The sequence below is a fragment of the Rissa tridactyla genome, chromosome 3 (assembly GCF_028500815.1).
Source record: "Rissa tridactyla isolate bRisTri1 chromosome 3, bRisTri1.patW.cur.20221130, whole genome shotgun sequence".
In the NCBI taxonomy this organism is placed as follows: Eukaryota; Metazoa; Chordata; class Aves; order Charadriiformes; family Laridae; genus Rissa; species Rissa tridactyla.
The window spans coordinates 26466926-26494056 of NC_071468.1; the positions used below are offsets into that span (position 1 = coordinate 26466926).

General features: G+C 41.2%; 1 protein-coding gene across 5 annotated transcripts in view; it reads right to left on the reverse strand.

Annotated features, from left to right (window-relative positions):
• Positions 1-1142: 1142 nt before the first annotated feature.
• TRERF1 (transcriptional regulating factor 1) overlaps positions 1143-27131 on the reverse strand; it is a 98950-nt gene continuing 72961 nt past the window's right edge. For 4 of the 5 annotated variants that reach the window (XM_054193712.1, XM_054193713.1, XM_054193714.1 and 1 more), the window contains 14 exons: positions 20031-21677; positions 19364-19413; positions 18500-18650; positions 17318-17566; positions 13625-13994; positions 12960-13020; positions 12084-12223; positions 11250-11353; positions 9963-10038; positions 5001-5089; positions 4057-4170; positions 3062-3250; positions 2355-2563; positions 1143-1687 (listed from right to left, as the gene is read on the reverse strand). In XM_054193712.1, the coding sequence (XP_054049687.1) occupies positions 1366-1687; positions 2355-2563; positions 3062-3250; positions 4057-4170; positions 5001-5089; positions 9963-10038; positions 11250-11353; positions 12084-12223; positions 12960-13020; positions 13625-13994; positions 17318-17566; positions 18500-18650; positions 19364-19413; positions 20031-21410 (3504 nt within the window). In that variant the 5' untranslated portion in view covers positions 21411-21677 and the 3' untranslated portion in view covers positions 1143-1365. The remainder of the gene's footprint in view (positions 1688-2354; positions 2564-3061; positions 3251-4056; positions 4171-5000; positions 5090-9962; positions 10039-11249; positions 11354-12083; positions 12224-12959; positions 13021-13624; positions 13995-17317; positions 17567-18499; positions 18651-19363; positions 19414-20030; positions 21678-27131) is intronic. The other variant, XM_054193715.1, reaches the window with a different exon arrangement.

The following is a 27131-nucleotide window of genomic DNA, read 5'->3' on the forward strand; positions in this document are numbered from 1 at the left end:
AATCAGTCTTACAAAATATTTTATAAAGTTAGCAACACTCTTCTACTGTGCAAAATTCACCAGAAAATCAGTGCTGCTACCTGCAAAAGCTCTAAAATCAGTATTCATATTCTGTAACTAAAGGTCCACTCAACCTAATTCTCCCTTAATTCTTCAGTTCTACAAGGTACAATTCTTTTGAGATCCTACTTACTTAGAGAACCAAATCTAAATTTATGTAAATGGTGTTGGACATGCAGCTAAGGGAGGAGAAACGGTAATTAAACAGTAATGTCAACTCACATTTGGAGTGCGTTTTACTATATAAACAACATTTGAATTTGATGCAATGAGGAGGACTGAAAATGGCACAAGAATAACATTTCATGCCTACGAGTAACAAGTAACACGTGCTGAAGGCATATTCTGTCAACCTCTGTTCCACGGGCAAGAATGTCTCCCTGTATTTGGCTGGTGGGAGAGCAAGCTCCTGCACTGCTCGAGCATACACTCTCCTCAAACCACCAAGATGGCTATTCAACAGTGTGATTTATTGTCACAGCAAAATATATTTCCAGTGCAATCTGATTACCAAGGCAGTGTTCCTGATTCAGTGTTCCCATCAGATGATGTGAACGACAGTACAATCATCTTCTTTCTTCACTCCTTGAATTAGGTCATTTTAAAATCAGCAGATCAAAACCTTGCTAAAATGGAAGCTCTAAAATGTACAGTGTAACCGTTGCTTTTACAAACTGCCTAACATGTATGCATTAAGGCAAGACAGAACTGAAAAAGTACTGTGATACTACAAATGATACAGTCACTCCTGTAATTATTTCACAGTTAGATTATTTTTTTTTTCCCCTCCACCTCCCTTAAAATGACAGCACAAAGACAAAGAATGTAATCATCTCCTTAACAGAGATGACATTTAGTCTCTAGAAGATGCTGGAAGTGATCCAGTATAGGAAAAAAACCCACAATGTTCCACCAGAAGTGTGTGAAGATAATTCTTGTAATTGGGCTAAAACAAAACTTGGAAGAGTTAAAGATTAAAGATCCTACCGGGAACATCTGGAAGGAAGTGACAGCAGAACCATGAACTTCTATAATTGGTGGCCTTGGAAGTTATCAGCAAAATGAGCTCAGATAAAAACACCTTATAAGAATATTTGTACCAATTATTTATTTTTTCCCCAAAACACAAATGAATAAAAAAAAGGGAAAAAGAGCAGATTTCTTTTTTTTTTTCTAGACCTGGATAAAAGAATTATAATTTTCAACAGGTAGTTTACAATCAGTGGGGAATAAACGAACTGTCCAGGTTTCCTGATTGATCCATTCAGGGTGTGCTCAGTAGCTGTCTTTATCAAACAACTTTATTTACAACTCAGCATCATCCTGCAGTAGATCTGCATCTTCATCATCCAATAAAAGGTCAGCATCCATGACTTCATTCTCTTCCATGACACCACCCAGCTCCTGAACAACATCGTCGTCAATGTCACCGACATTTTCCACATGTTTAACCAAATTCATGTGATCCAGAGGGATCAAACTATGCCCAGCTGGCCCAGTAGTTCTTGCAATAGTGGCTGCCATTTCCGCTGCCACAGCAGCTTTCTGAGCCTTCTGCCTCTGCTGTTCTTCTTGTTGTCTGTGAGTTTTCATATGAGCATTGCGGCTTTTGATTTTGAAAAATACCCTAAATTTTAAAGGGAAAAAAAAAAAAAAAAAAAGAGTCAGATAAAAATGCATTGCTTTTGATGAAGTGAGCCAAAAAAGACTCAACAACCTATCAGTACATTTGCTTCCTTGTCCTGAAATAGAATTCAGTGAAGTCTTCAATGCCATGGTGAGAATTTCAGGGACAGACTACCAGATTTACACATCCTGACTGTATCAAAATGGCCTACTCAAGACTCTGCCGGAGGTATTTGGTAGCTCCCACAATTGCTTCAGTATCTCTGCACATCCTAGTTCTGCCTGTACTTAGTTTCACAACGACCTTGCACAACAGGGAAAAGGTGAAGGAATCCCATGTTAGGATGGTCAAACTCAAGCACAGAAACACAGAGAAGATTTCCCACTGTCACATGCAAGTCTATGCTGAAGGAGGAAGCTGGACTGCCAGATGTAAAAATTCCATCAGGTAAACAGATTTCGGGAAAACTGGAGTAAGTACTGTAGGGGAAGCATCCAAAATGTCATGCAAACCAGTCTCTGAAGATTTTGGTAAGAGGACATGTCTTCTAAGGGGAAACTGCTCTTTTGAGACCACCAGAGCAAAACAAAGTTTCTCACAACACTATTCATCTGGAATATGAATAGGCAAATGTGATGCCATACTGCAGACACTCATATTCACTTACCTGCCACACTCCTTGCAAGGAAAGATTGTTGTCGGGTCGGTCTCACCGCTTGTTGTGCTATGGGCAGGTGAACTCTTGATGGAGCAGTACCCGCTCTGCGTACCAGATTTCTGCTTAGTGCCTGGAATGGTGCATCGTGTTTTTGTCACCTGATTCGTACCTCCATGAATGCGAGCATGGCCATTTAGCGCTTGTCGGGAACTGAACACCTGACGGGGAGTAGGGTGGAGGGAAGAAAATAGAAATAAAAATCAAGAAATACTGCACTGGAACAGGAGCTCCAGAAAGAAGTATGCTGAATGCATGCTACAATAGAACAACTGTACACGTCTAATATGCACAAACAATCCACTTGGTAAATGCTGCTTGCTCTCAGCTCTATCTCACTACAGTTAAAGAAACTTGAGTCATAATAAAGCAAACCAGTGAGCTATCTTATTATTACAGTTGTATAACAAAAAGGTAATCAATCAGAGCTGTTACCATATAGTACTTCTACTCAATACAACACCTCAGGATACAATTTTATGTACAGATCAGCATATTGCCTATATTTTGTGATGTGGGAACTAAAAGCAGGGAAAATGATTTGTCCGAAGATATTCAGGAGATATCACTGGCCAGGAACAGCCCCAAACCCTCATTTCCAAAATCACGATTCACTAGAATACAACCCCCCTGCTCTTAAAGGTACCAAATACACGTACAGCGCCACAGTTTGGCATTTCACAGATGAAGGAGGACGAAGAAAGTGAAAGACTCTGAAGGGAAGGCAGATCTATAGGTCCAACAAGAGGGATAGCTGGTGGGTCAGGAGACTTCTGCATTTCCCTTTCTTCCTTTCTGTCTTCTTCTGTCTCCTCATCTTCCTCTAACACTTCCTCTTCTCCACTTGTCTGAAATAGACACTGCGTTTAAGAAATACTAGAAATATGGTCAAAGACAGGCAGTACTTGATAGTAGTACATAGAGAGTACGGGAACAACACAGTGCTCAGTCAAGTCTGCTTCCAGGTTTCAGTATTTTCTCCCATCCTGAATGAACTTCTGGTCTTGCTGGAACTACCACCCCTTAATGGACAAGCTACAGCTCATGAAGCTTCATAGCAGTGCTTAAAACACCCTTCATCTGTATTACAGAGCTGTGCCTCCAGGAATCTACAGATGCCAAGGTGCAATATTCTCCCCCTCAACTGTTAGAATGGCAATGTACACTATATTCATAGTCAAATTAAATTTCTTATTTAAAAAAAACCCAACCAACAACAACAACAACCACCCCCCTAAATATCTCTTAAGACTACTCGGACTACCTGTAATACAGACCTTGCACGCAAAGAATTGCATTGCCAGTCTGTGTAAATGGTATTTGTACTAGAATATTAGAGCAGCCTTTAGGAGCACACACAGACAGGCACAGGAATAATTTACAGAGGTTTACCTGCTTTATCGGTAGCTGTAATTGCTGGACTGGAGATAGATAATGCAATAGTCAAAACACTTTTATCCCATTACAGTCCAGGAACACAAAATTTTGGTGTAGCTGAGATCACAGAATGCTCATACAGAAGATAATTTAGAATTTTGGAAAAATTGTAGTTGGAAGAGACAGAGCTATGTCACCTAGTTCAACCTCCTCCTCAAAACAGGACAAACGTAACAGTTATCAAGTGTTAAACTTTCTCATATTCTTTTCGACTTACCAGGCATTCCTCTCTTTTTTTCTCTAAACGTGTTCTGTGTTTCCGTCCCAAACGCAAGATTTTCTTCCAGGTATAGTAGTATTCCACACACTGTGCAACCGTCTTAGACTTAACCTGTAGTTAAGTAATTGCAGAAATAGTCCAATTTTTTGTTTTCGTTCAACACAATTTGTATATATATTACAAGAGGCAGGCTTTATTTCTCAAACATTCAAATAGAGAGAAAAAAGACAGTTTAACTACAACAGGAACACTCTTGTAGAATAATTTTATTTTAGTTATTGTTTTTCAGTCAAATTTATGTTGACTATTTCAGCCTTAGTACATTTCTGTGTGATTCTCTAGACTCTAGTTAGAAAATGACTGAGAATATACTTTTATAGCTCAAGCGTACAACACCACTGAGAAATCTAGGAAATAACACTTGGGTCCCACAAACGCAAATGTTTTTCAACATTTGAACTAACAAGTAAAGTATTCTGCCCTGAGATGTATATGCCTTGCCTTTTCTGCTTTGTGTCAGAACATGAAAATTAAGCCCAAACACATTCTCTCTTTATTAACAGGTTTCAACCCTTTCTGGCACAAGGCTCAATGCCAGTGACTCAGGTACCTTTTAAAAAACTGCCAGAGAACACCAAGATGATAGCGGAGCACCATACTTGTCCCACAAATGGAATGCCATGACTTGGACTCCAGGTGTGAAAACTTTCACATATAATAACAAGAGGAACAGATTTTTTAATTTTTTTAACTGTTTTTTACTGGTGCTGCAGTTGCATGCATAGGTACACCAAAATGAATACACCACTCCTAACTGCTTTCTTGTAACCACTGTGGACTCTATGCCTGCAATGAGCTTGTCTGGCACTGGAGGGAAAATGCAGGGGAACAGAATGCAGTAAATGGAAAAAAAACAATTGACAGAATAGAAATAACCTTACCATTTTCTGTACAAATATGAAATCTTTACTGTAGGTGGATAATGCCTCTTTGAACAGCCTCCTTTCTTGATGCGTCCATTTGTCGGAGCCTTAAAAAAAGCATGAATTCATTATAAACAATAAACCTCCACCACTTTTATGTTGATGAAGTAGCTGAAAAAAACACCTGGGAAACCTCAAGCACATGCCAGTGATTACCGCTACCCAAATACAAGTATGGCTGCACCGACTCAGACCTCGAGCCCATCTAACCCCTTTTAGTTCTCCAGCAGCGGTCACAGGCAGTTGCCTAGGAAACAGTAAGATCAGGGCAAGCAAATACAATGCCTCTCCCTAATTTTTCCTAACCTCTGACCACTTTCAGCGCAGGGGATTTCCTGAGTCTGTTGCAATTTGCTTATTTAGTAACTATCCTTCTAAGCGCTGACCCACTCTTCCTTTCAACCAATTAAACTTCTTGCACCCAAAACATCCTTTGCCAAGGAGTTTCACAGATCAGTAGACCCTCCGCATGAAGAACCACCTCCTTTTCTTTGTTTCCTGGCTCCCAGTAGCTTTGCTGGATGACCCTTCGTTCTTCAAGTGGAAGAGAAAGTGAGCCCAATCTCGACCATCATCTCCACGCTATTCAGGATTGCATGTCCTTCCTGTCACTCCCACACCTTTGGTCATTACTGCTATCCCTCTCTCAACCTTTTCCAGTACTAAGACATTCCTATAGAGATGAAGGGACCAGAAAGGCACATGATAGTCAACATATAAGCAATCCACAGACTTGCACAGTGACATCGCCATGTTCTCTATCCTCTTTAACATTTGACTTGGATTTTTTTAGCTGTTGTAAAAGACAGAGCTGATGCTTTCGTAAAACTAGCATTATAATCCCAAGGTCTCACTCTAATTGAGAAGTATCACCACAGAGCTCATCATTTTATATGTAAAGCTTATATTGCTTATTCCCAAATATGCCACTTTACATTCAGCTACACAGAAGTTCATCTATCATTTTGTTCTCCAGATGGTAATTTTTATAAGGTCCTTTTGCAGCTCTTCACTTGCATGGCTTGAGGTAAGACACTTAAATCCTCTGTGATAAAGGTCACAAGCAGATAGAGATGGTAGCAATGTGCAATATGCACAAAATGCTTTCTGATTGTTTAATGGAAGCTGTATATAAAACTTTAAAATATTGTTATTCTCCATTTGCTTCACCAGCCTAACTGCCCATGAAAATGTGAAATCAACGTTTAAATTGAAATGAATTTGTGTTTCCTCAGTATTACTCAAACAGAAGGAACACAAGATTGCTCTACTGCATCAAAGCAGTGTCCTATTTGTAAGAGTGGGCAGCATTACATACATTAAAGGAAGGATATGCAAGAAGCCATAAAGCGTATGCCTTTGAAATGACTTATACTGTGAGAAGACTCTGCTTCAGTCTGTCTGAGAGTTTTAGAAATTCCAAAAACTTTTATCAAGAGAAATCCTTAATATTCCTGCCAATGTTACCATTCTCCATAGAAATCCTTGCCCCTGCACTGAATTCAATTAACTCAGACTTGGCACCATACATGGTATTGAACTCTACAGGTTACTTATGTCTCTCTCTATATATATATATAAAAAAAAGATTATTTTTATTAACTGCAAATGTTTTGCTTTTCAGTGTCAACTCCCAGGCTCACAAGCTAAGAGCAGGTATCTCACCACTCCATCATATGCTAAAAACTACAAAATTAACTTTCCTGCAACCTGTTTTCTGCAGGCTTTTCCAGTACTGGATATAAGCATGCATTAGTTATTTCCAGAGATTTACACTAAAGCTCTCTTAAGCATCAGAGAAAGGCACTGGCGTCAAGCCACGAATTTTATTTATTCTGTTATCACCCAAAGATCTTTTTGCTGACACGCTGCCTTGCCATCTTTCCCACCCTGAACCAGCGTCATTCCTTTCTTACACAACTTGCCAGTCATTTGCATTTACCCTCCCTTTGGGCAGGGGTAAATGCACTGATTCAGTCCAGCAGCCTGCTCTATGCCAAAATGCAACTTTAAAAAGGATGACAACACCAAAGGAGAGATTTTAGTTTTCACCAAACCTCTCTAGTCATGCTCTCCTGCCTCTACCCTACCCTCCTGAAAAGAAAAAAAAAAAAAAAAAAAGAAAAAAATAATCACTTCCGTGAACTAATTTTATTGTACACCTATGGAGGATTCAGGCCTTACAGAGTTTCCCCAATAGCTGTGGTATTAGCAGAGACCCTTATAAGATTATGCGGGTTAATTGGAAGTAACCTAATTAATAGAATAAATCCTGTGTAGGAAAAGAAACAGAAGAAAAGCTGTTTTTAACTCTGGTTGCTGGGAAACCGCTTTTGCTCTTGTTAGCTTGAGGGAGATACAGAAAACGTGTATAGAGAGATATCTGCAATGCAGCAAGGAAGAATTTTTGACTTCGTAACATAGATCAAATTTTAAAGCTGATCTTTTATGTTTAGACATTTATTCTACATTTTGTTTTACCTGCCACACTGGGTTTGCACTGATTAACTGACAATAAATATCTTCTACAAATCTGGGGACTCTGGTCCCAATCTCTGGGTTTCAAGGGGGCTACACCTACACCCACGGAGCCCCCCTCAGAGGTGTCTCAAATCCATTAGATGCAGCCTATGCTGGGTCTGATCCACACCCGATCACAGTACGTAGAAGAAGTTTTCAGACTGCCTGAAGCACATTATTTCAGAGACAATCTCTCCTGCAATTCTCCCTGCAGCAGAACTTCAGATCTGAGAAATTCCACTGTTCAAATGAAAACAATTCAAGTGTTTGCAACAGCGCTCCTCTTGCATTAGATACACGTTCCCTCTTCCTTCCCTAAAACACCACCCTGACAGATGGCAAAGCATTAGGACAGAGAGATTAGAGCATTCTTCTGAGCAGCCTTGGGTCAGCATGCCCACCTCTCTTGGCACACAACAGAAAATCCTCAAGTTTTACAACTTGCTTCCCTCACAAACCGACAGGTTTCAAAGGCGAGCTATTCGCTTGTACCCTCGTTCGAGGGCAATGCTAAGGATGAGTTTGGATGTTTATTATTTGTGGTATCAGTTAATTCTCATGAGACAGGGCCATTCTCTGTTTTGGTCTATTCCACCTTTAAATGTGGTGGGGCCCAAGAGCTGTGACTTCTGAGCACGGAGCAGAAAGCCCAAAGAGTTAACCCAAACAAATGCCACTTGAAGTTACATTAAGCTATTCATGCACTGGATTGTGAGAAATTCCCATATGCCTCAAGTGGCTGATTATCAACCACAAATAAACTATTATTCAAGAGCTGCTGCATGGTGCTAGAGTGTGGCTGTCAATACAAGTTGCAATCACATGTTGCATTCAAGAGCATTAGTAAGTAATGCTTTGTCTCGTTATTTTACGGTACTTAAATCCAGACTGGGGAGATTTTGTTTCATGCTGTGATAAGCAGAATCAAACTTCCTTTCCTGCTTAAGAAACAGGGATAGACTGATGTCCACAGGTCTCAGTGCTAGTTAACAAGGATTAATGTCATCTCATGTGAGAGATTAAGCAAAACAGTCTCTCCTGGCCCCTCCCCTGCATCACAATTAAACACTTTCTGAAACTACTGGGAAGTTGCTTCAGTAAAGACTGTTCCTCCTCCTCTGACACACAAGCAGAAATTTCTTATCTGCTCTGCTAATTAGATCACTCACTGAGGATGCGGCTGCCAGGATATCTCCTCATCTTCCTGCTCTCACACATATGATTTGGTGTCACCTCTTCAGACAAGAGACCCTGGTCAAAGCTCCCAGCTGACACTCTCCAACACCCCCCTCCATATCCACCTTTGGACTGCAACAGGGCTGTTACCAAAGGCACCAGGCATCTCCCCCAGACAAGACTCAAAACCTGATCTTCACATTTATTCACTCTCGTAATCAGCTGCCATCAAACATGTTTCTGTTCTTGCTCTCAGGCTGAGGGGTTAAGGAGTTGCTTTACAAAAGAGCCCTTGTTACTTGGAAGTCTTTCCAGTGAGACGCTACAGCCTGGAAGTAGCTTGCTTCTATACTTATGTCGTACAATGACTTTAACTGGAAATGAGTATATGACCCTGGACATTGTGATTGATTGACCACCAGAAGATTCTTGGCTTGTTTCCTATTGAGCCTAAACTGGAGATGTGGTCTTAAATCTCTTATGTAAAGCCCTATTCTGTGTGTCCAAGCAGTTTTTAGCCGCTATGAAGCATTAAGCAGTAACATGGAGGGTTAGAGGAGAGACATTTGCCACCTATGCTTAGGTGACGTAAGTCCAATGGCTTAACACCACCTTGTGCATTTCACAGGGCACTTCATCATCAAAATACAGTTCTTGCTGTGTTTGTTAAAGAAGTCACCAACTCGGACACGTTTCTTTTCGGCTAGATCCACAAAAAAGAGGCTCTATATTCAGTACTATGACACTAGTGAGAGTTAGAGCACTGCCTCTTTGGCAGGATGCTCATGATTATCATATTCATTTATCATTCACCATCACCTCAGAAAAGGAAGGCATGATAGCAGACTTTTACATATCAGAAAATGAAGACCTCACTGCTAGTAAATTATATTCTATGAATAGCAGCAGTTTTAAAAGGAGATCAAATTAAATTTTAGTTTAAAAGAAAAAAGAAAATTACTTAAGGCAGTTTTAAATCTGTAGAACCCTACACAGCAACATAGATGCAAAGTTTCTATACATCGTCAGTCAGGTAAAAAACTGCCAAACTTGTAACAAAAGGCTCTGGAAGAACCACTCGGCACTGTCTGCATCACCTCTCGATTAGACGCTGCCATCCCTGCAGCAGACAGCAGAGTGTGCAGCATGATCCCACGCTCCAGCCTGGGATGCCAGCCTTGGGCTCTCTATACCAGCAGATACACAGATCGCAAGGAAACCTACCGGCGTAGTGGTAATTTGCCAAAGGGTGACACTTCAATCTCAGTGGCTTTCTCAACAGCAGCTTCTCAAGAGCAACCTAAATGAAAAAGCAGGGAAAAACAGAATTAGCAAATGCAGTCAGCTGCTGCACACAACTGCATTTAGAAGACTATTTGGTACGAGGATATGAATTAATTTTCTCTCTTTTTTCTTTTCTGTCATACAAAATCACATCAAATTACTCCAAGGCCCATTAATGCTGTACCTCACAGAAGAGCACCTAATGCACACCTGTCCTGCCTTAATTAGCACAAATGTGGCTATTACTTAGCAACTCTCAGCTCTTCCCTCCCTTCTGCGTGCCACATGCAAATATGTTTATAGCGTTTGATTTGATAGTGTTAATCAATAGTAATATTTAATGGTTGATTTGATAGCATTAATATTTACAGTGTCAAGTCTTTTAGATTATCTGTTTAGGTCAACATCTGTCAGGAATGACAGCAAGTACAGTTAATCCTCCTTTGGATCAGGGAGACAGGTGATTTGTGGATCCCTAAAAATTTTCCCCTGACAATGCAGAACCCCCTATATAGAAAATTTCATGTCCTGACAGTAAGTTCAGTCACCTACCTCAGACCCCTCATATACAGCTAAGAGAGCCTAAGGAAACCAGGACACAAGCTAAAAACTACTGTATTAGACAGTCCTGTCAGATTTATTCCAGCTCTGTGTTCTGTCGCATTTTGTTTTACATTGGCTTTCCAGGAACTGGTGCAGGGCCTTGTCTTTCCCTAACACTGGGCAAAACGGATCTTTTGCCCTAGTTAATAACATACCCATCACTAAACTAATGCAAATATTTGAAATGCATTATTTATATGAGAACTGTGTGCAATTACCTCACAGTTCTGAACAAATAAGTAGATGTGACTGCTGCTACAAAAAAGGGGTTTTATAAGGGCTAGAAGAGGACTAAGCTCTCTGTGACCAAACATAAAGCTTGTGAAATATCAGGGCTGGAGCAAGCACTAGGAGACATTCAAAGCCCCAAGGCTATAAACTAAGTAATCTTATCTATATGAAATATACAGTAAGCCTTCAGAGAGGCACTGCTTTGAAATTTAAATTTGTTAAAGAATGAAAGGGAAAAGTCATTCCACAAAAATGTTACAGGATGTTTAAAGCATCAGTGCGAATCAATCAGAAATCTCTTTTTTATATAACCATATCTAAATCCATTTAATAAAGCATGCTAATTTATCTGCAGAAGAGGATCATATCTCCCCTTTCAGCTTCTTATCTTACCATAATATCTCCTTTCGCTTCAAAGAGAGAGTGCAAAGCGTATTCTGAGTTAGTTCCTCCACCAGGTAACACACTGGAACAGCTCATATTTAGAAGGTCTTCCACTGTCAGAAACAAGTCAACATTTTACTGCTAATACAGTAGCCTGTCAGTCAAACATCCAGAGCAAAGCATTCTGTAATGCCACTCAAAGGCCATGTAGTTCACGGCAGCAGCTTTCATACTCTCTCCCTCCCCAGTACCTCATCTCCTGGTTTTAGTATCACTCACTGAGGAGTGGATGTGACAGGATTTGCAGAGCAGATCCTTGGGATGGGACCGGCTGCTGCAGAGCCAGAGATTTAGCTGTAAGGCAGCGGCTTGCACAGGCCAGTGACGTTGCTCTGCCAAGAAGGCTCCAGCCAGGGTAGAGAAACAGAAATAAACCATGCTGGAAGCAGGAATAAACTCTAATCAGGACTGGTAGAAGCCACTGGAGCCTGTCACACTTCCTCTGAGGTATGGTCACAGGACAGGCCCAGGAGCCATCAGCTGCCTCTCATCTATGACCTCTGCCCATCCAGGCAGTTCACTATCCAAAAAAACCCTGCTTCCCAGCAATGACCTTTCCCCCTTGGCTGCCAGAAAGCAGTTAATCCAGACTTCACTTTAAGTGCCACTATATAATGCTGTTACTCCGAGCCTGTAACGAGCAGTTTTGGTCTCTTGCTCTGCATTCTCAGTAATTAATACTCTCTTGAACATTTTGTACAGTATACACATGAGGAATCAATGTCAATTTCTTCAACAGGCACAGGTTGACACATGAAATTCTAAAACGGCAAGTCATTGTACCTCTTTGTTGGAAGACTTTGTTCTCCAGTTCCGGCCACGGTTTCCACACCAAAGTAGCCTTATGCACATCTTTCTCCATTAGCAATCTGTCCTGCAGCTCAGGAATATCAGCCTGAAACCTGGACCCAATATTGATTCGACTATAAAGACAAACAAATAAATAAATAAATATTCAAATACTACACAGTGTGCAGAAAGAAAACCCAGAAATCACTTTAGCATTCACTTTGTTTCTAACACAACTTTTATTACACTGCAGTGGCCGGAAATTGTGTCAGATTGCTTTACGCAATGCTTTACTCTCACTGGGATAAATACTTTGAAGTTAGAGAGAACTGATCTCTTGGGATCTCAATACACAATTTAAACTACACTGCAACATCATATCTTACGGATGACCCAAGCTAGCCTATACACGTGCTGACTAGCAAAAGGGCTAGATGCTGGAAACAACTTTCTGTTCCATAGAGAATGGCACTCTTCAGCTGAGAGCAGAAAGAGACATTAGAGCTGAGGGACAATCTTGCCCTGGAGAATCTACCAGGTGACACCTCTCCAAAACTCCATGGTTAATATATATAAAAGCAAGAGTAATGGATCAGCATATATTCTCCTCACAGCGCTCCTCCCAGCCATCACTAACCCGTTTTTCACCTTCAGTGGCTCCCACCAAGCCTCTCCTAGCATTTTTGAACCACAACATTTGCATCTCCCACAGCTGCTTTGCTACCAATGTCCTCAGCCACCATCCAGAGCAACCTTAAATGCATCCAGCCCAATGTGATTTCAGGCAGTTGAACACTACCTACGCAGTTCAAAAGACTTCAGGCCGAGCTAGTCTACAAAAGCAGTGACAAAAACAATTGTTTTTCTTACGGTTCAACAGTCTGTTCTCCAGGCCCCGGCGTCACTGGAATGACACTTCCATCAATACTGTCTGAAACAGAGATCGGAGTTTGATTTTAAAATGGTATTTTGGTAACAACTTCATCGCTGCTGATGCTCCACCTCCCAGGCTGCACTGCCACCTCCCTGTTAGTATCAACACTACTCCAGTCTATCAAGCAAAAATTACCCTTTGTCAATATTTAGACAGAAACAGTTAAATTGTTGTAGGTGACAGAAATGTCCTAACTTGCAGAGGTTCTTACTGCCCTGATCATGTATGATTAGGCACCTTTTTTTGTGAAGCACTGAACAACAAATACTTAAAATGAACTCCATGTCTCAAATCAGATCTCTTCCCTCCACTTCAGAAGGCCTAGATGAAATGAGAGGTATGGTGGTCCTTTCTTGAGGCAGACCACATTGAAAGATAACAGCTTTACTTGCTGGTTAGGCTCCTCTATTCACTTACTTTATGCTTTAACGCGACCTCTATAAAATCCAAGGCAAAAACCCTGATAAAGATGGACTTTTCCTATGAAGTAGCAGAACTGGCCATACATGTGAGCACATGTAAAAATCATCAGCGTGGTAACACCTGAAGAGAGGACAGTGGAATTTACTACGTACTGCCACTCTGTAAATGTAATACTTACTAGACCGACACAGGAGCACCCGTGGAGTAGGTGTCAGTGGAGTAAGTGGCAGCTGAGTATGTGAGGTGCTATGAGATGATGTGATAACACTACTGAAGAGACCAGATCCTTGCCGAACTGGACTAAGCATTGGTGGTGGAGTGTAGGGTGGGAGCTCATGTGTCCGGTCTAGCAGATGATCTCCGAGGACACGGGGAGAGCGAAGCTGACTCTGGTACAGGGTGGCACCGGAGTGAGACATGCTGAAGTTGAAGGAAGGAGGAGGTATGAAGAGAGGTTCGGGTCTGTGTCGATACTTCTTCTTGTCCTGCAATGGTTTGAAGCTTTCTTCCAATTTTACAGCACTTTGATGAGGTTTTTTGCTAATTTCCTAAATGAAAACATGCAAAACTTTAGTATTTAGGCATGCTTAAATGTGGTTTGCGCACAATCCCCTACAGTTTAGGGCAACAGCCACAGAAAAGCTGTTAACACCAGGCAGCTATTCAGGTACCACCCTAATAAGCCCGGCCAGTACAGTATCTGGTCCTACACAGAAACCTCAGAGGAGTGAGAAAAGCCAGGACAAATTACCCTCACCTCCCTCAACAATCCCTCTGGATCAAGGTAGGGCTGGGCCACAGGCACAGACATGGAGAGGCTGCACACACAGACTGCTGGGAGTTACTTCATTACACAGTCACAGTTTATTAAAAACTTCACATGAGATGTTTTCCAATGCATTTATTTTGTTTGACTACGAAGGACATGTGAGCTCAGTGAAATTACTGCAGTACTCAGCAGCAGGAAAGGAAGAAAAATGTAATAAATTCAAATTCTTTGCCTCTTATCACTACATTCCCATCAGCTTGAGTACAGTCCAGCTGCAACAAATCCTGAATTTAACTCTATCCTCTTTTCTTGGAGGAAAAAGGGTAGTAGATGACCATTTGGGATATTCACGCAGTGTAACGTGCCTAGAATTATAGAATTTGAATGTTAAAAATCATTTAACGGTAAATCTCTATAGAGTCTACAGAAGCAGAAGGCACAGAATTTGTGCCTCTGGATTTCTGGGGGGTGGGAGTGAGGTGGGAAGAAACAGGTTCTCAGGTTGTACTTTAAGAACACACAAAAGCTGGTACATGAACACAGTATTAAATATACTGCTTTCAGGTGTTGAGACCTTCTTTAGGATAAACTTGGAAAGCAGAAGAAAATTATTGACAGATAGGGTTACTCCGGAATGTCTGCCTCATCTGGGAAATTCTACTACTACACAAAGTAAATTACTACAATGTATGTTTAGACAACATACATCTTTACACCATGGGTGGTTCTTGAGAATCACATTCACCCAATAAAAATCATGTTAAAGGAGCATTAGCACTGTCACCCTTTATCCCGTATGTTAATATGTTCCAGCTTGTGGAAATGTTTTTGATTACAGAGGTCCTGTCCTCTCTGTTAGATCATGGCTGTATCCTCTCCAACAGCTGTTGACATTTTTTCTCTCCAAAAAAATTTAAGTTTAAAAGAGTTTTTCTTTTGCAGGAAAAAATGTAGCTTTACAGAGAATTTTGTTGATAACGACATTCAGAACAGTGATAGGGCGAGGGTTATCTATAACCCTGCAACCACAGACATAGTCCACCACGATGGTGAACATTTACTGTTCATGGAAGAGAAAGGGGAAAATCCCCTAAACTCAAGGAAAAAATAAACGAACCAAGACCTACCCCCCTGCCCCAGAAGGCCAGATCCAAGTTTTTGATTAAGAGCTCATTTTGTTCTGCTCTTTAAATGTGAAAGTGCTAGTACTTCTCTCTCACTAGTATAAAGCAAGCTAACCAACCAAGACATCATCTTAGAAGTCTTATATACCTCCATCTCCTACGCTGCTTCAGCCTCAGTGTGGTTATGCCAACGCTACTTTCAAAAAAGATCACACTGAATATCAGGAGATCGTGATGTCCATGGGCTCTCAATGCAGAATTACCCCAATACTTTTCTGAAAGGTTTTCCAGGAACCGATTCCCATTAGCTACGACTGAATGCATCCTTGTGGGCCCTCCTGCTGCACCTTGACAGATACACTCTGGGTGGATTCTGATGGATCTCACTTGCCTGCTAGTTTCAACTCACTGTCCTGTAGCCTTGCTGAATATTTACTTTCCTTCTACTGTTTGATTTTACTGATTCCGTAAGCTTTGTGGCAGCTTTTCTGGACAGCTCAAAGCACAGTATAAATAAATGCAACACAGCTCCAGTTCTTTGGTATTAAAAAAAAAAAAAGTCTCCAATGGCACAATCTCTTTACAGAAGAAGAAGGAACTTTAGATCTTTTGATCTTTGAATGTTTCCAATGCTACTGCTTATATAAAAGATAAGATCCAGAGAGGAAACTGTGTGAGTTTAGTTTGCTTGGGTAATAACAAAGACTGCAAGAATAATTTTTGAGTGAATGAATGTGCATTTAGCCAAACACCGGCAGATTTAATCACAGTCACTTTACATACGTTGCAGAAATACACAAGCCCAAGCCACCTACTCTGATGTCTCTAGAGAAGACCTCCCACTCAGAGCTCAAGGATTCAGAAAAGACTGTCCCTTTTCTCTCCAGAAAATAGAAATAGAGAAGAAAAACTACATTGCTGAGTTACAAGCTAAGTATTGTGAGACACTGGCTTCTGCAGTAAAGTGGAAGCTTATGTGTAAAACCTCCATCTGAAAGGAAGGGAATAAAAGGTATTTTACGTATTAAAAATCAGTGTGTATGTCTGAGTGAAGGGTCAGGAGGGAGGGTGATAAATACACAAATATTATAGGAGTCACCCACGATATGCTGTCCTGTCATTTGGCCAGCAGCCTCACGAGGAGAAGGAAAAAAACATAAAAATCACAAGAGTATTTCTCTGCATTATATTGATAATACCATACAGTACTTATACTCCCCAGTAATCTCTTATCATGGCGTAGTCTGCAAGCATGGATTTGAAGGAACGAGCAGCATCTCTTCCTACACTAGAACACAAAATAAATACTGCCTGCTCCAGGACTCTTTCAGGAAAACAATAAAGAGCATTCTCACATCTCATTCAAGTGCTCATCAATTCTTCGTGCTGCCTGACAATTTCAGTTTTATGAGCAAAATGAAAGCACTAAGCACAGCTATTTTTCATATATCAGAATTCCCAGTGATTAACCCATAGATCTGATGCATGCAGAGAGAAAGGAGAAATGACTTCATTGCAAAATTCCGAGTCGGCAAGCTTCATATTGGTTTAGAGCACACACCGTAAGCACTGCACAGTGCTCTCCTATCTTGGGCTGAAATGAGAAGCACATATATCTGACCTTAAAAAATGGGAAGAAATAAAACTGCTGAATTTAAGCAATAACATAAAAACAAAGCAGCCTGAAAAGGAAAAAACAAAAACAGTAAAAAGATACTAAATCCCTTTGTTCTAGTGGGATAAAAGCATATCACATTCCAATTTCAAATTCTTTATTTTCAGCTTAGGCCTTGATTCCCCAGCAAAGGGAAAATTAGTATTTTCAAATCACTCAGGAAGAAATGCTATGATCCTACAGGCCTTTTTTGTTTATTAGGCATCATTAAGATTCTGGAAAATATTCTAAAACACAGACATTTAGAAAGCAAAGGGATTTAACAAGCACAGCACAGTTAGTGGCAAGAAACGCAGCACTCACAGAGGATGAGCAGGGGTTGGCCACTTTTGGACTGCACGGTGGAGAGCAAGTCATCTTCACGAGAACGGGCATCTCATCATCTGACACAGAGTTGGCAGGCTTGTCTTTGACTGTGGCAGAGCTGGCAGAGGGCTGCGTGCTGGGCTCAGGTGACAGAAGCTTTACAGGGACAGACACTGGCATGACGATGGGCGCGAGGCTATCCACCTCTTTAGGCAGCGGCTGCTGTGGTGGTTTCTCTCCTTCATCCTGTACAGACAATTAAAGGCTTTCAGCCCGAGCGAGGGAGGGCTACTTCTGGATCGATAAACTAGGCAACGTATGCACCGTGGCTGAAAAGAAGTGGCCAGGGTTACAAAACACACAACAGCGTTGCTTCTTGGACTCTTTATTTGCCTTGAACAAAGCTGGCAGATTACTTATGACTCCTACATAGGATTCAGCCTCAGTGATAAGTAATCAAATTAAGCATTTTTACAAGACAACTTGCAGGAGGGGAGATAAACACATGCCCTTTTTATCACTATAAAGACAAAATTCCCCATCACCCACCTAAAAACAAAGACACAGATGGCGTAACTCTGGTAGATCTTTGCCTTTGTGGTATTCCCTGTTAGGACAGAATTTCTAAAATATCGGGACAGAGAAAGACTGACTGACAGGGCAAGTTATTTTTATGCAGAACAATTCAAACCCACATTTTTGGTGTGGTATTTGTTGATACCTATAGAACTAAAACACTTGGGAAGAAACCTGTCAAAGATTCAACAATCCTGCTCCTGCAATTAAAGCCTGGGAAGGCTTCCAATAAACATCCCTTAGTCATCCGAGTAGTCCAAATGAAAATAAGGAAGACTTGATGTTCCTGGTATTTCTAATATAATAAACAAACACAAGGGGGGAAAAAAAAATTTAGATGCTCCTGACGTGGCTTTGTAGGATGCTTTTGTAACATGCAAAGAAACAGAGAGGGACAAACGCTGTGCTGTCCTCCACCACAGTCTCGGACTCTAAAGCAAGACTTCTGGCCTATAAACTAGCAGAATTATGTGTATTTCTACATATGCAGAGTGTGACGTAACAAAAAGAACAAGTTTTGACAGCAAAGCAAAGCATGGCAAAGCAAGCAAACATCGACACAGAAAGGAGAGAGCCAAATACTGAAGTAAAACAAACTGCTACCTGTTTGAAGTTAGGAGATGCTCTTACTCCTCCGTGTGACCTCATGTGACCATTCAGAGCAGGCAAACTCTTAAACTCCTTCAAGCATATTGAACACATTAGCTTGTTCTTCGCATCAGCTCTCTCAGGAAGTGTTTCTCTGTTCTGGCCACTATTTTTATTTTCATTTTTTTTTAGCACGGAACAGAAGAAAAGATGTTAGTTTGGCATGTTCCCTTTGTTGCAGGGGAAGCTTTTTAGTCAAGGAAGTCAATAAACTTTTACAGCTACGTGGTTATGAAGTGACAAGTAAGCATGGTCTGAGTGCTGTGGAATACATAGGCAATAACCTAAATCGACTGCTCCCAAGATGGGGAGAAGGAAAGATTCAAGTAGGACAGGCTCATCAAAACATGTCTCTCAGTATGGAAGAGACCAAGAACCGACTAGATCTATGGGGACAGACCTACACTTCCCCGCCTGTGACAGCACCTAATGAGTACGTGAACGTAATCCCCCTACTTAAGGCAGATAACCATGCTGGAGGACACCTCAGCACTTGAGGTGAGACTTCAAGAGAAACAGAAGATCGTGGCTGCCCAAGACACAAATCTAAACCACCCATAGTCTCTTCTCTTACGAAGAGCAAACTGCTCCCTGATTTTTTTTTTTTGGAAAGACAAAGCACTTGTTTGATTTTGTTGCTGTGGGGGAGGGTGAAAATCACACAAACTTACATTCACAAAGCTAAAGACATTTCTAGAAGAGCAACATCTATGACCTGCTCAGAGTGCATGCCCCTCCCTCTAAACCACAGCACTCCTCTGTATTTCTTATATTCTTAAATTGAAATTAAAAAGACCAAAAAAAGTCTTTTAAAAATACCTTTGTTCTGGGGAGAGCGGCTGCAGTCTGCCATCTGACAGTTGCACCTGCTATCAACGGAGGAGAGGGGAAAAGGGGAAAAAAGAGAAAATAATTTTTCAGGAAATATTAATGCATAAATGAAGGTCTTCACAGCAATATGTTTTCATTTTGTGTATGATTTTACTAATATTAAAAGCCTTTGAGCTGAGAGTCTTACACGTTTCTACCAAACCAGTGCCTCTGTGAGCACGGCTAGTGAAAGTTTTCTTACACTCACCCACTCTTTGAAGCCTTCGCTCTGACCCAGAAGTATTAGTTTTGGAAATGGGGAGTTGACTAACTCTTCCTGCACAACCGAGCCCTCAGGCGTTGAAAAATTACTGAGAGCACTTTGTTGTAACTGGGTCCCTCCTCTCCAGAAACTGAGGCAGAATTTCCCAAAGCCTTTGCGAGGGAAGGGACAGCCCCGCAGCGGCAGCAGCTCTGTGTTGCCTCCAGCCTGGCCTGAAGCCAACCCAGGGATGTAGACAGGAGAAGCCTGTTAACGCAGTTCCACAAAACATCCCAGTGACACCCACCGCTCACATCCTAACCTTCCTGCTCTCCTGCAACCATTTCCTTTCCGCACCTTGCTATTCTTCCGTAAAACAAGTTTGGCTGAGCAGGGATCTAAAATATTACTTACCTGAGGCCACGCGGCGCTGGGAGAGTCTTGCTGAGAGCTTTTGTTGTTCAGATGAACTCCCGAGGGGGGCAAAAGAGTTCGATGAGGGCCAGCATTACCTACAGAATTGATCTCCTGCCGTGCGGGATCCTCCGTGGTCTCTGGTGGAGTGAGGCCAACGTGGGAGTTCAGAGATGGTGCTCTGCTCTCACTTGGGTATTGCTTCTGCTGATCTTGCTGCGGCAGTAAACTCTGCGGGTACAAGTGCCTGTACTGTTCATGTGGGTCTTGGTAGCAATACTGAGGCACTGCTCCCAACTGGATAAGCTGCACAGGATGACTTGGATCCTGAGGGTACTGGTGCGGTTCATGCATAGTCTTTGGATCGTGTTCCCTGTGATACGGAGGAAGCGGCAATTGCATCTGTTGCTGCTGTTGCTGTAACTGCTGCATGACAGGTTGCGTTTGGTAATACTGAGCTATTTGCATTGGACACTGCCGCTGCTGCTGCTGCCGAGTTGGCTGTTGCTGCTGCTGCTGGATCTCCTGTATCGAGAGCCGCTGATGTCCCTGCTGCGGCTGAGCGTAGTATTGAGTCTGCTGCAAGTGCTGCATCTGCTGCGGTAAGAGCTGCTGGGACTGCATTTGTTGGACGTGCGTCTGTCCTTGCTGAAACGCCGAATGCATCTGCATTTGTGATAAATGCTGCTGGTAGTCGTAGTACAACTGTTGGTGCTGCATGACTTGCATTTGTTGCTTTTGCTGTGTGCTTGCAAAATTCTGGTGTGTTTGCTGTGGCACTGGTTGATATCTTTGTACAGTGGAAGTTACAGGCTGTTGCTCAACCGCTGGCTTCTGGGACAGCAGCTGCCTGAGCGCGCTGTCACCAGCATTATCCACCATCGAAGACTCCGTGTGCAAAACCTGAGCCATGTTGTTGACTTGAATCCTCAGATTTTGGTTAGCAAATACTTGTGTAAAGGAGTCCAATTTATGCAGGACCCCACTGGTAATTTTTTGTGATCGATTTTCACTGGGTTGAGAGTAAGAATATTGGTATCCGTCGTGGGACTCCCCCTGCCCGAGGGGGCTCCACATTGCGCTTTGATTATTCAAATTGTTCCGCACTGGGACATGGTTTCCTGAGCCAGAATGCGTCCAACTGGTTTGTCTAGATGTATCCATTGACCCAAGACTTTTTGAACCTACAGGCAAAGCTATACTGTCTCTTGAATCTTGGGGAAACTGGGGGGAGAGAGGGGATGCTTGGGAGGCATCCATAACAGATGTCCCATAGCTATGATTTAGAGATGGAAGGGAGTTCATTTGGTGTTGTTGGTAGTACAAGTTCTCATTGCTGTTGGCAGTATGGTTAGTTTTATACAATTGCTGGTCCCCCATTTTTGGTCACTTCTGTTCCAAACTTACAGGCACGCGAACCATTGAAATCTCTATGAACCCTGAGATAGCTGAGTGAGGGGAAGGGGGGGGAGGGGAAAAGAAGCTAGAATTACTTATAATTCAGCATGTCCATGTGCATTGCAAGGACTAATATTTCCTCCAGTCTGCCGGTAATTCCAATCTCAGACTCGACGTTGCTTCACATCTTCAATAAATGGACCACAGCGCAAATCCTACACAGATCAATAGGTTCAGTGTGCCAGGCACCTGTGGAGTAAGAGAAAGACAAGGTAAGTGCTGGCTCTCTGAATAAACTGTTATTGTTATTGCCTCAAAGGAAACTGTAAAATCTCCTAGTTTGAAATACATAATCAGATGCAAAATTGTAGCAGCTGGGCTATTCCAGAGCTGTTAGATTACTTCATCTCATCCCATTATCCTGCCTCTTCTCTAGTGCTCTGATAAAATCATTCTGACAAACCAATAAAGGCTTATTCTTCAAAACTGCTTTTTTTCCCCTAAAGTATATGAACATTCAAGCAGTTTTAGCCAGACAGTTAACTATCAAGCCAAGTCACCTCCCTAGTGTTATAGCCTTATTGTCAGAAGCAACATGCCCATTTTATGACACAAAAGCAAGTACTGTGGACACCTCCACAAAGGCCTGAAAAGGCAGGTAAGAAAACCCACATGGCTTTGAACAAAGCTGACTAAGCTCAGGTACCAGCATCTAAAGGGACATATAGAAAAGTTAACGGCAATGTGGGATTTTGTACAGAACCTTCCACAGCTTCTCACAATTTCCAAGGTATCTACAGGGGGTGTCCACTGGTGGTATGAAAATAGAGTGTCACTAAAGAATAATATGCAACACTAATGCTCATTTGCTGTGATGACAGAGACAATTAAAAAAAAAAAATAAGTAACAAGCATAGTTACCCAACTGTATCTGTGCATTTAGATTTGTTTGCTCCATCTATGTGAAATCTGATTAATGTGAAGACCAAACCAGTCCATGGAAATCTTTTCTGATCACGCACCTTGCATCGGGAGTGCTGAACTCCAACTTCTGTTCCACCCTCTCACCCTTCCTCCTTCAGTTTGCATTACTTTAACAGACTAATTTATACCAAATGCAACCTTTTATCATTTTTATTGTATAAACTGCAATTCAAAGTAACACTATACAGATGTCTGTACTGTTTTCTATGAATAAAACAAAATACATAGGCACATTATAGGGTTGTTTTACTGTTCCACAGCATGAAGCAACCACTGTGGCTACAACCACACACATGCACAGAGGTACAATATGCCTATGCACACACAAATATGTTTTAAAGTTCAGAATCAACTTTTATGTTAACAAGAGCACAAAAATATCAGACCACAACCTGATGTCTGTGCCTCTTTCACATCTGCTCTTCTAAACATAATGCTTTCCACCAAAGACTCCTGCGTACTGATGTCCTTACCTTTTCAAACTTAGAAGAATCCTTGATCTAGATGGATAAATGTGAAGTCACTGATGGAGAAAATTTTAACCATCGCCAGATGCATATTAACAAGTTCTGTGCTAGCAACAGCAAATAAGGGTAATATATAGCTGCAGGCAGAAAAAAACCTTTTCCGTTCCAGCATAATGCATGACAGAAAACCATAGCTTCCAATGAAGAGGGCTTTCAGTGGGTACAGAGTTTTTGTGTAAACCATCTGCAGCCATTAGCATGTAACATTTTTCACGTGACAAATAATGGCTGAGAATAATTGCAAGCTTATTTCCTCTTTCCAGAAATATACATTGCTTCATAGTTTCTCCAAACACACACCCTTCCAGACTTTTATAGATACACAATTAAAAAAAAAGATAGGAGTCAACAATGAATGGTCAGGCTGCCAACAAGATTTTTCAGCCGCAACCAAACTTCAAAGACTTCCTATTAAAAATTATGAAGGGAAACTAAACAAAGCCTCCACAAAACATTCAAAGGGCATAAAAATAAACGCTGTGTGATACTTCACACTGAAAGGCCATCAACTTCTAGAGGAAGAGAGGGATCCTACAGAGGAATATGCGTCTCCTCTTATGCCTGCCAAGTTAAGAAAGCTCAGCCGAGATGCTTTGAACACACCATCCCATGAAAACAGGGCACTATTGGATCTGTTGATGTACCTTTTGTATAGGAAATACGTCCCGTTTCACCTACTAACAGTGTTGTAATTTACGCCAAGTTCCTTGGTTTTGGCCCTTCGTTTTAAAATCTGAAGCGACAAGTATTAAGTCAAACGACAAGAAACAACAGTGATACAAACCAGTGAGGGGGAATAAATGTCAATTAAAAGACCACAGGAATTTCAGGAGTAAGGACAGTAAGAGCACTTATTCTTAAGGCAGCAAACAACATGATTTCAGTATAAAAATGAATCAAGTGGCCAGCCAGGCCCCTGACCCCCCTACTCTTCCCACAGGCAGGAGCACCACAGTGGCAGATGCTACCGCCTATACCAGCGGCCACAGCTAGTTTTGTGGTCAAGAAAAAATGTCAGCCCTTGAGCTTGCACCAAACTCCACGTGCTGCAGCCTTTTACCTGGAGATTACAGTTCTCAGGGTACTAGCAAACAGTCAAAAAGGTTTTATATCCGAGGCATTAGCACAAGCCTCTCTCTTCCCGTCTCCCAGGAGGAAAATAAATAAATAAATAAATAAATAAAAAATGCTCATAGAAGTTTCCTCTCCAGCAGCTCCAGCATCCTCAACTCACCTCCACATTGGGAGGTGAGACATTCTGCTGTCTGTTAGGTAGATTACAGAGTTATCATTGTGGTTACACAGAAATATTTGAAAAAATTTGAAAAAATGATAATGAAATATTATATTGAAATACCAATCAGGTCACAAAAGGACTAGAAAGTTCAGTCACTATGAGAATCACATTTGAAAAAATTTGCATTGTTTTCACTCACTCACTCCCCTGCCAAAAAAAAGAAAAAAAAAAAAAAAAGAAAAAATTCCTTTCAAAAACATCACTGAGCTGGAGGGGGAAAAGTACAAATGTTTAAAAAACATTGTTATTCTACCTTCAGGTAACATAGGGGAAAAAACAGATAGGCACATTGATAAAAGCATAATCAGTAATAAACCAGTCCCTTAGATACCAGATATTTTTTTAGTACTTGAACAGGCTTAAATTCAAGGGCCTGATGCTGTATACGGTGAGCATTTGCAATCAGCTTTAACAAAATGCTAACAGTGTACATTTCTTGTCAGATTAAAATCTAACAGAGTATTTCAGTGCTGTACACAATATCATTAAGTCTTTAGGGTCACCAAAGTTAGTCTCTGGCTAACTGAGAAGCCACTGGCAGCGTACTGAATGATTTGTATTTATTTCAGTGATAGGAATAAAAAGGTGCTTTTTCTCCTTTTTGTTTAGCACTCCTGCCTAAACACCCATCACTGCAATTTATCACAACAACTCTAACTACAAAATGGTTAAATCAAACAATGAAAAGCAGCAGTTTTAAAGCAACAATAGTTCTGCAGTTCTGCATTTCTTCTCTTCCCAACAGTCATTTATGCTACTTAACCTATTACATTTTTGACATTACAGATATATCCCAATTACGCAATCGTTACAATGAAACATGAAAACAAATGCAAAAGGACAGAAACATTTCTGTAGACTGCCTAGAAAGAGAAATACCCTATTTAAGTTTATGGATGGAATCTGGACTCAAACTAATGGGAGTTCAATTGATTTCAACAGAGACAAGGTTTCGCTCCAATTCTTTCATTTCCATCATTTCTGCATGGTCCCCTGCAACTCGCACAGCTCCCTTCCCCGGACTGAGAGCCAGGGACATGCCAAACCGGCTGAAATGCCTTTACACCCTTCAACCATCTCCCTCTTCAAACACAAGTAACTACAAGGAAATACAATTAACAGTCTCTCCTGGAAGCATGCCATAACCTAAGTCCGGTAAACACGAAATGGAAAAATATTCCAATGTTATCAGTCTTCAATAAAGGTGATCTGATTTTCCTCCTTCATTAACTATATGACTGAGGAGTCAGAAGAAAAGAGAAGACAATAGGCAGTGAAATATCAAGAAGATGGTAGTTATGATATACTAAAAAAAAAACAAAAAACAAAACCAAAACTACTCCCAGCTCCATTACACGCCACAGAAGCTGAAACCTGCAGAATTTTTCAACTCTAGTAAACAAAAGCTCAAGCCCCAGTCCCACTATTGAACTGCCTGAATCCACATGAATTTCAGGGCAAGACATCCACTCCAAATCAGTCAGTGCATGAAAGTTGGGCTGGGTATGGGCTGCAAAACCAGGACTGAATGCCAGCCAGTTCCAGAACTGTGTTAATGGAGAAGGATAAGAGATTGTAGGAGAGCAGAGGCTGAAGGAAACAGACTCATTAACAGGCAGTAAAGTTATTACAGCACTGATCTAAGCTGTCTCAGTATGGTGCGTATCAAAAGGGAACTGGATCCTATGGTTTGTCCAAATTATTTCAAGTTTTTCAGCTGTCACTTTAGCAAAAAATCTGCATGCTTTTATAGATTAATTACTACTTAGCCTGAAAAAAAAAAAAAAAAAAAAGACTGGATGAGATGGCAGATGCAAAAAAGACTTCCATGTTCAACCAGCTTTTGCAGGACAGAACACCTGCAGCTACTCACAAGCAACAGTACCAGCAGATGTTCATTTGCTGGGGCACAATCCCCCCTCACATCCCTCCCTCCGGCACGGTAACACGTCAGTTAAAGCAAGTTTAACAACCACTTTTAGCAGTCTAAACTGTTTTTTATAACACCTAACTCAAAGAATGCCTGATACAGAAATGTGTCATTGCTACGTGTTCTCCCAACACTGGAGACATGTTTTAATTGTGCCCTACTGCCCTTCAGTCACGCAGACTGAAGAGAGGGCTTTCTGAAGTGGCTGTCTTTCTGCTATTAGAATATAACCTTCATTTTAAAATGCAGATAAGATGATATCCAAAACCAGAAGTTCCCTGTTCCCTTCCTTCCATTCCCCTCCCCAACTTAGCTTCAATAGAAACAAAACAGGATTTATCTTATTCAATTTTTAGCTTTTTTAAAGAGAATGTTCTTATTGGCCTGTTTTGTTATTTAGAGCTGTGAGATCTTCTGGTAAGCTATTCCTGAATCAAGACAACCGTCATTCACATCGTCTTGCTCTCTGATTTCCTTTAGGACAGACATGGGAATATACAGCAGTTCAAGCCCCAGCTCCATGTTTTTTTGGCATAGGAAATAAGCACATGAAAAAGAGCAACACAGTATCGAAACAGAATGAATAATTTCTATGAAAAGCAAGGTGACTGGGTGAACTAGCAGAGAGAGAAAGGGAAAGAGAGGTGAGGAGATAACAACTCAAAGATCTACTTTTTTTTTTTTTTTTAAATTCTCTATAGAAACCCTGAAGACATCTGATACAGCAATAAAGAGAGGCAGAGACTGAAAACAAGGGTGAAAAGGTATCAGGATCATGGCTATTTTGGTTAGAACAAACACCAAAATAGCACTATGGATTTCCAACACCAACAATAATTTTATGTAGGATATTTTATAGCTCAAGGACAAATGCTTACAGAGCTGAAAAACTTTTCATCCCAATCCCAGATACAACTGCTACTATGTTTTCTTCTGCATTCTGACTTTCTCTGATTGGCAGAGGT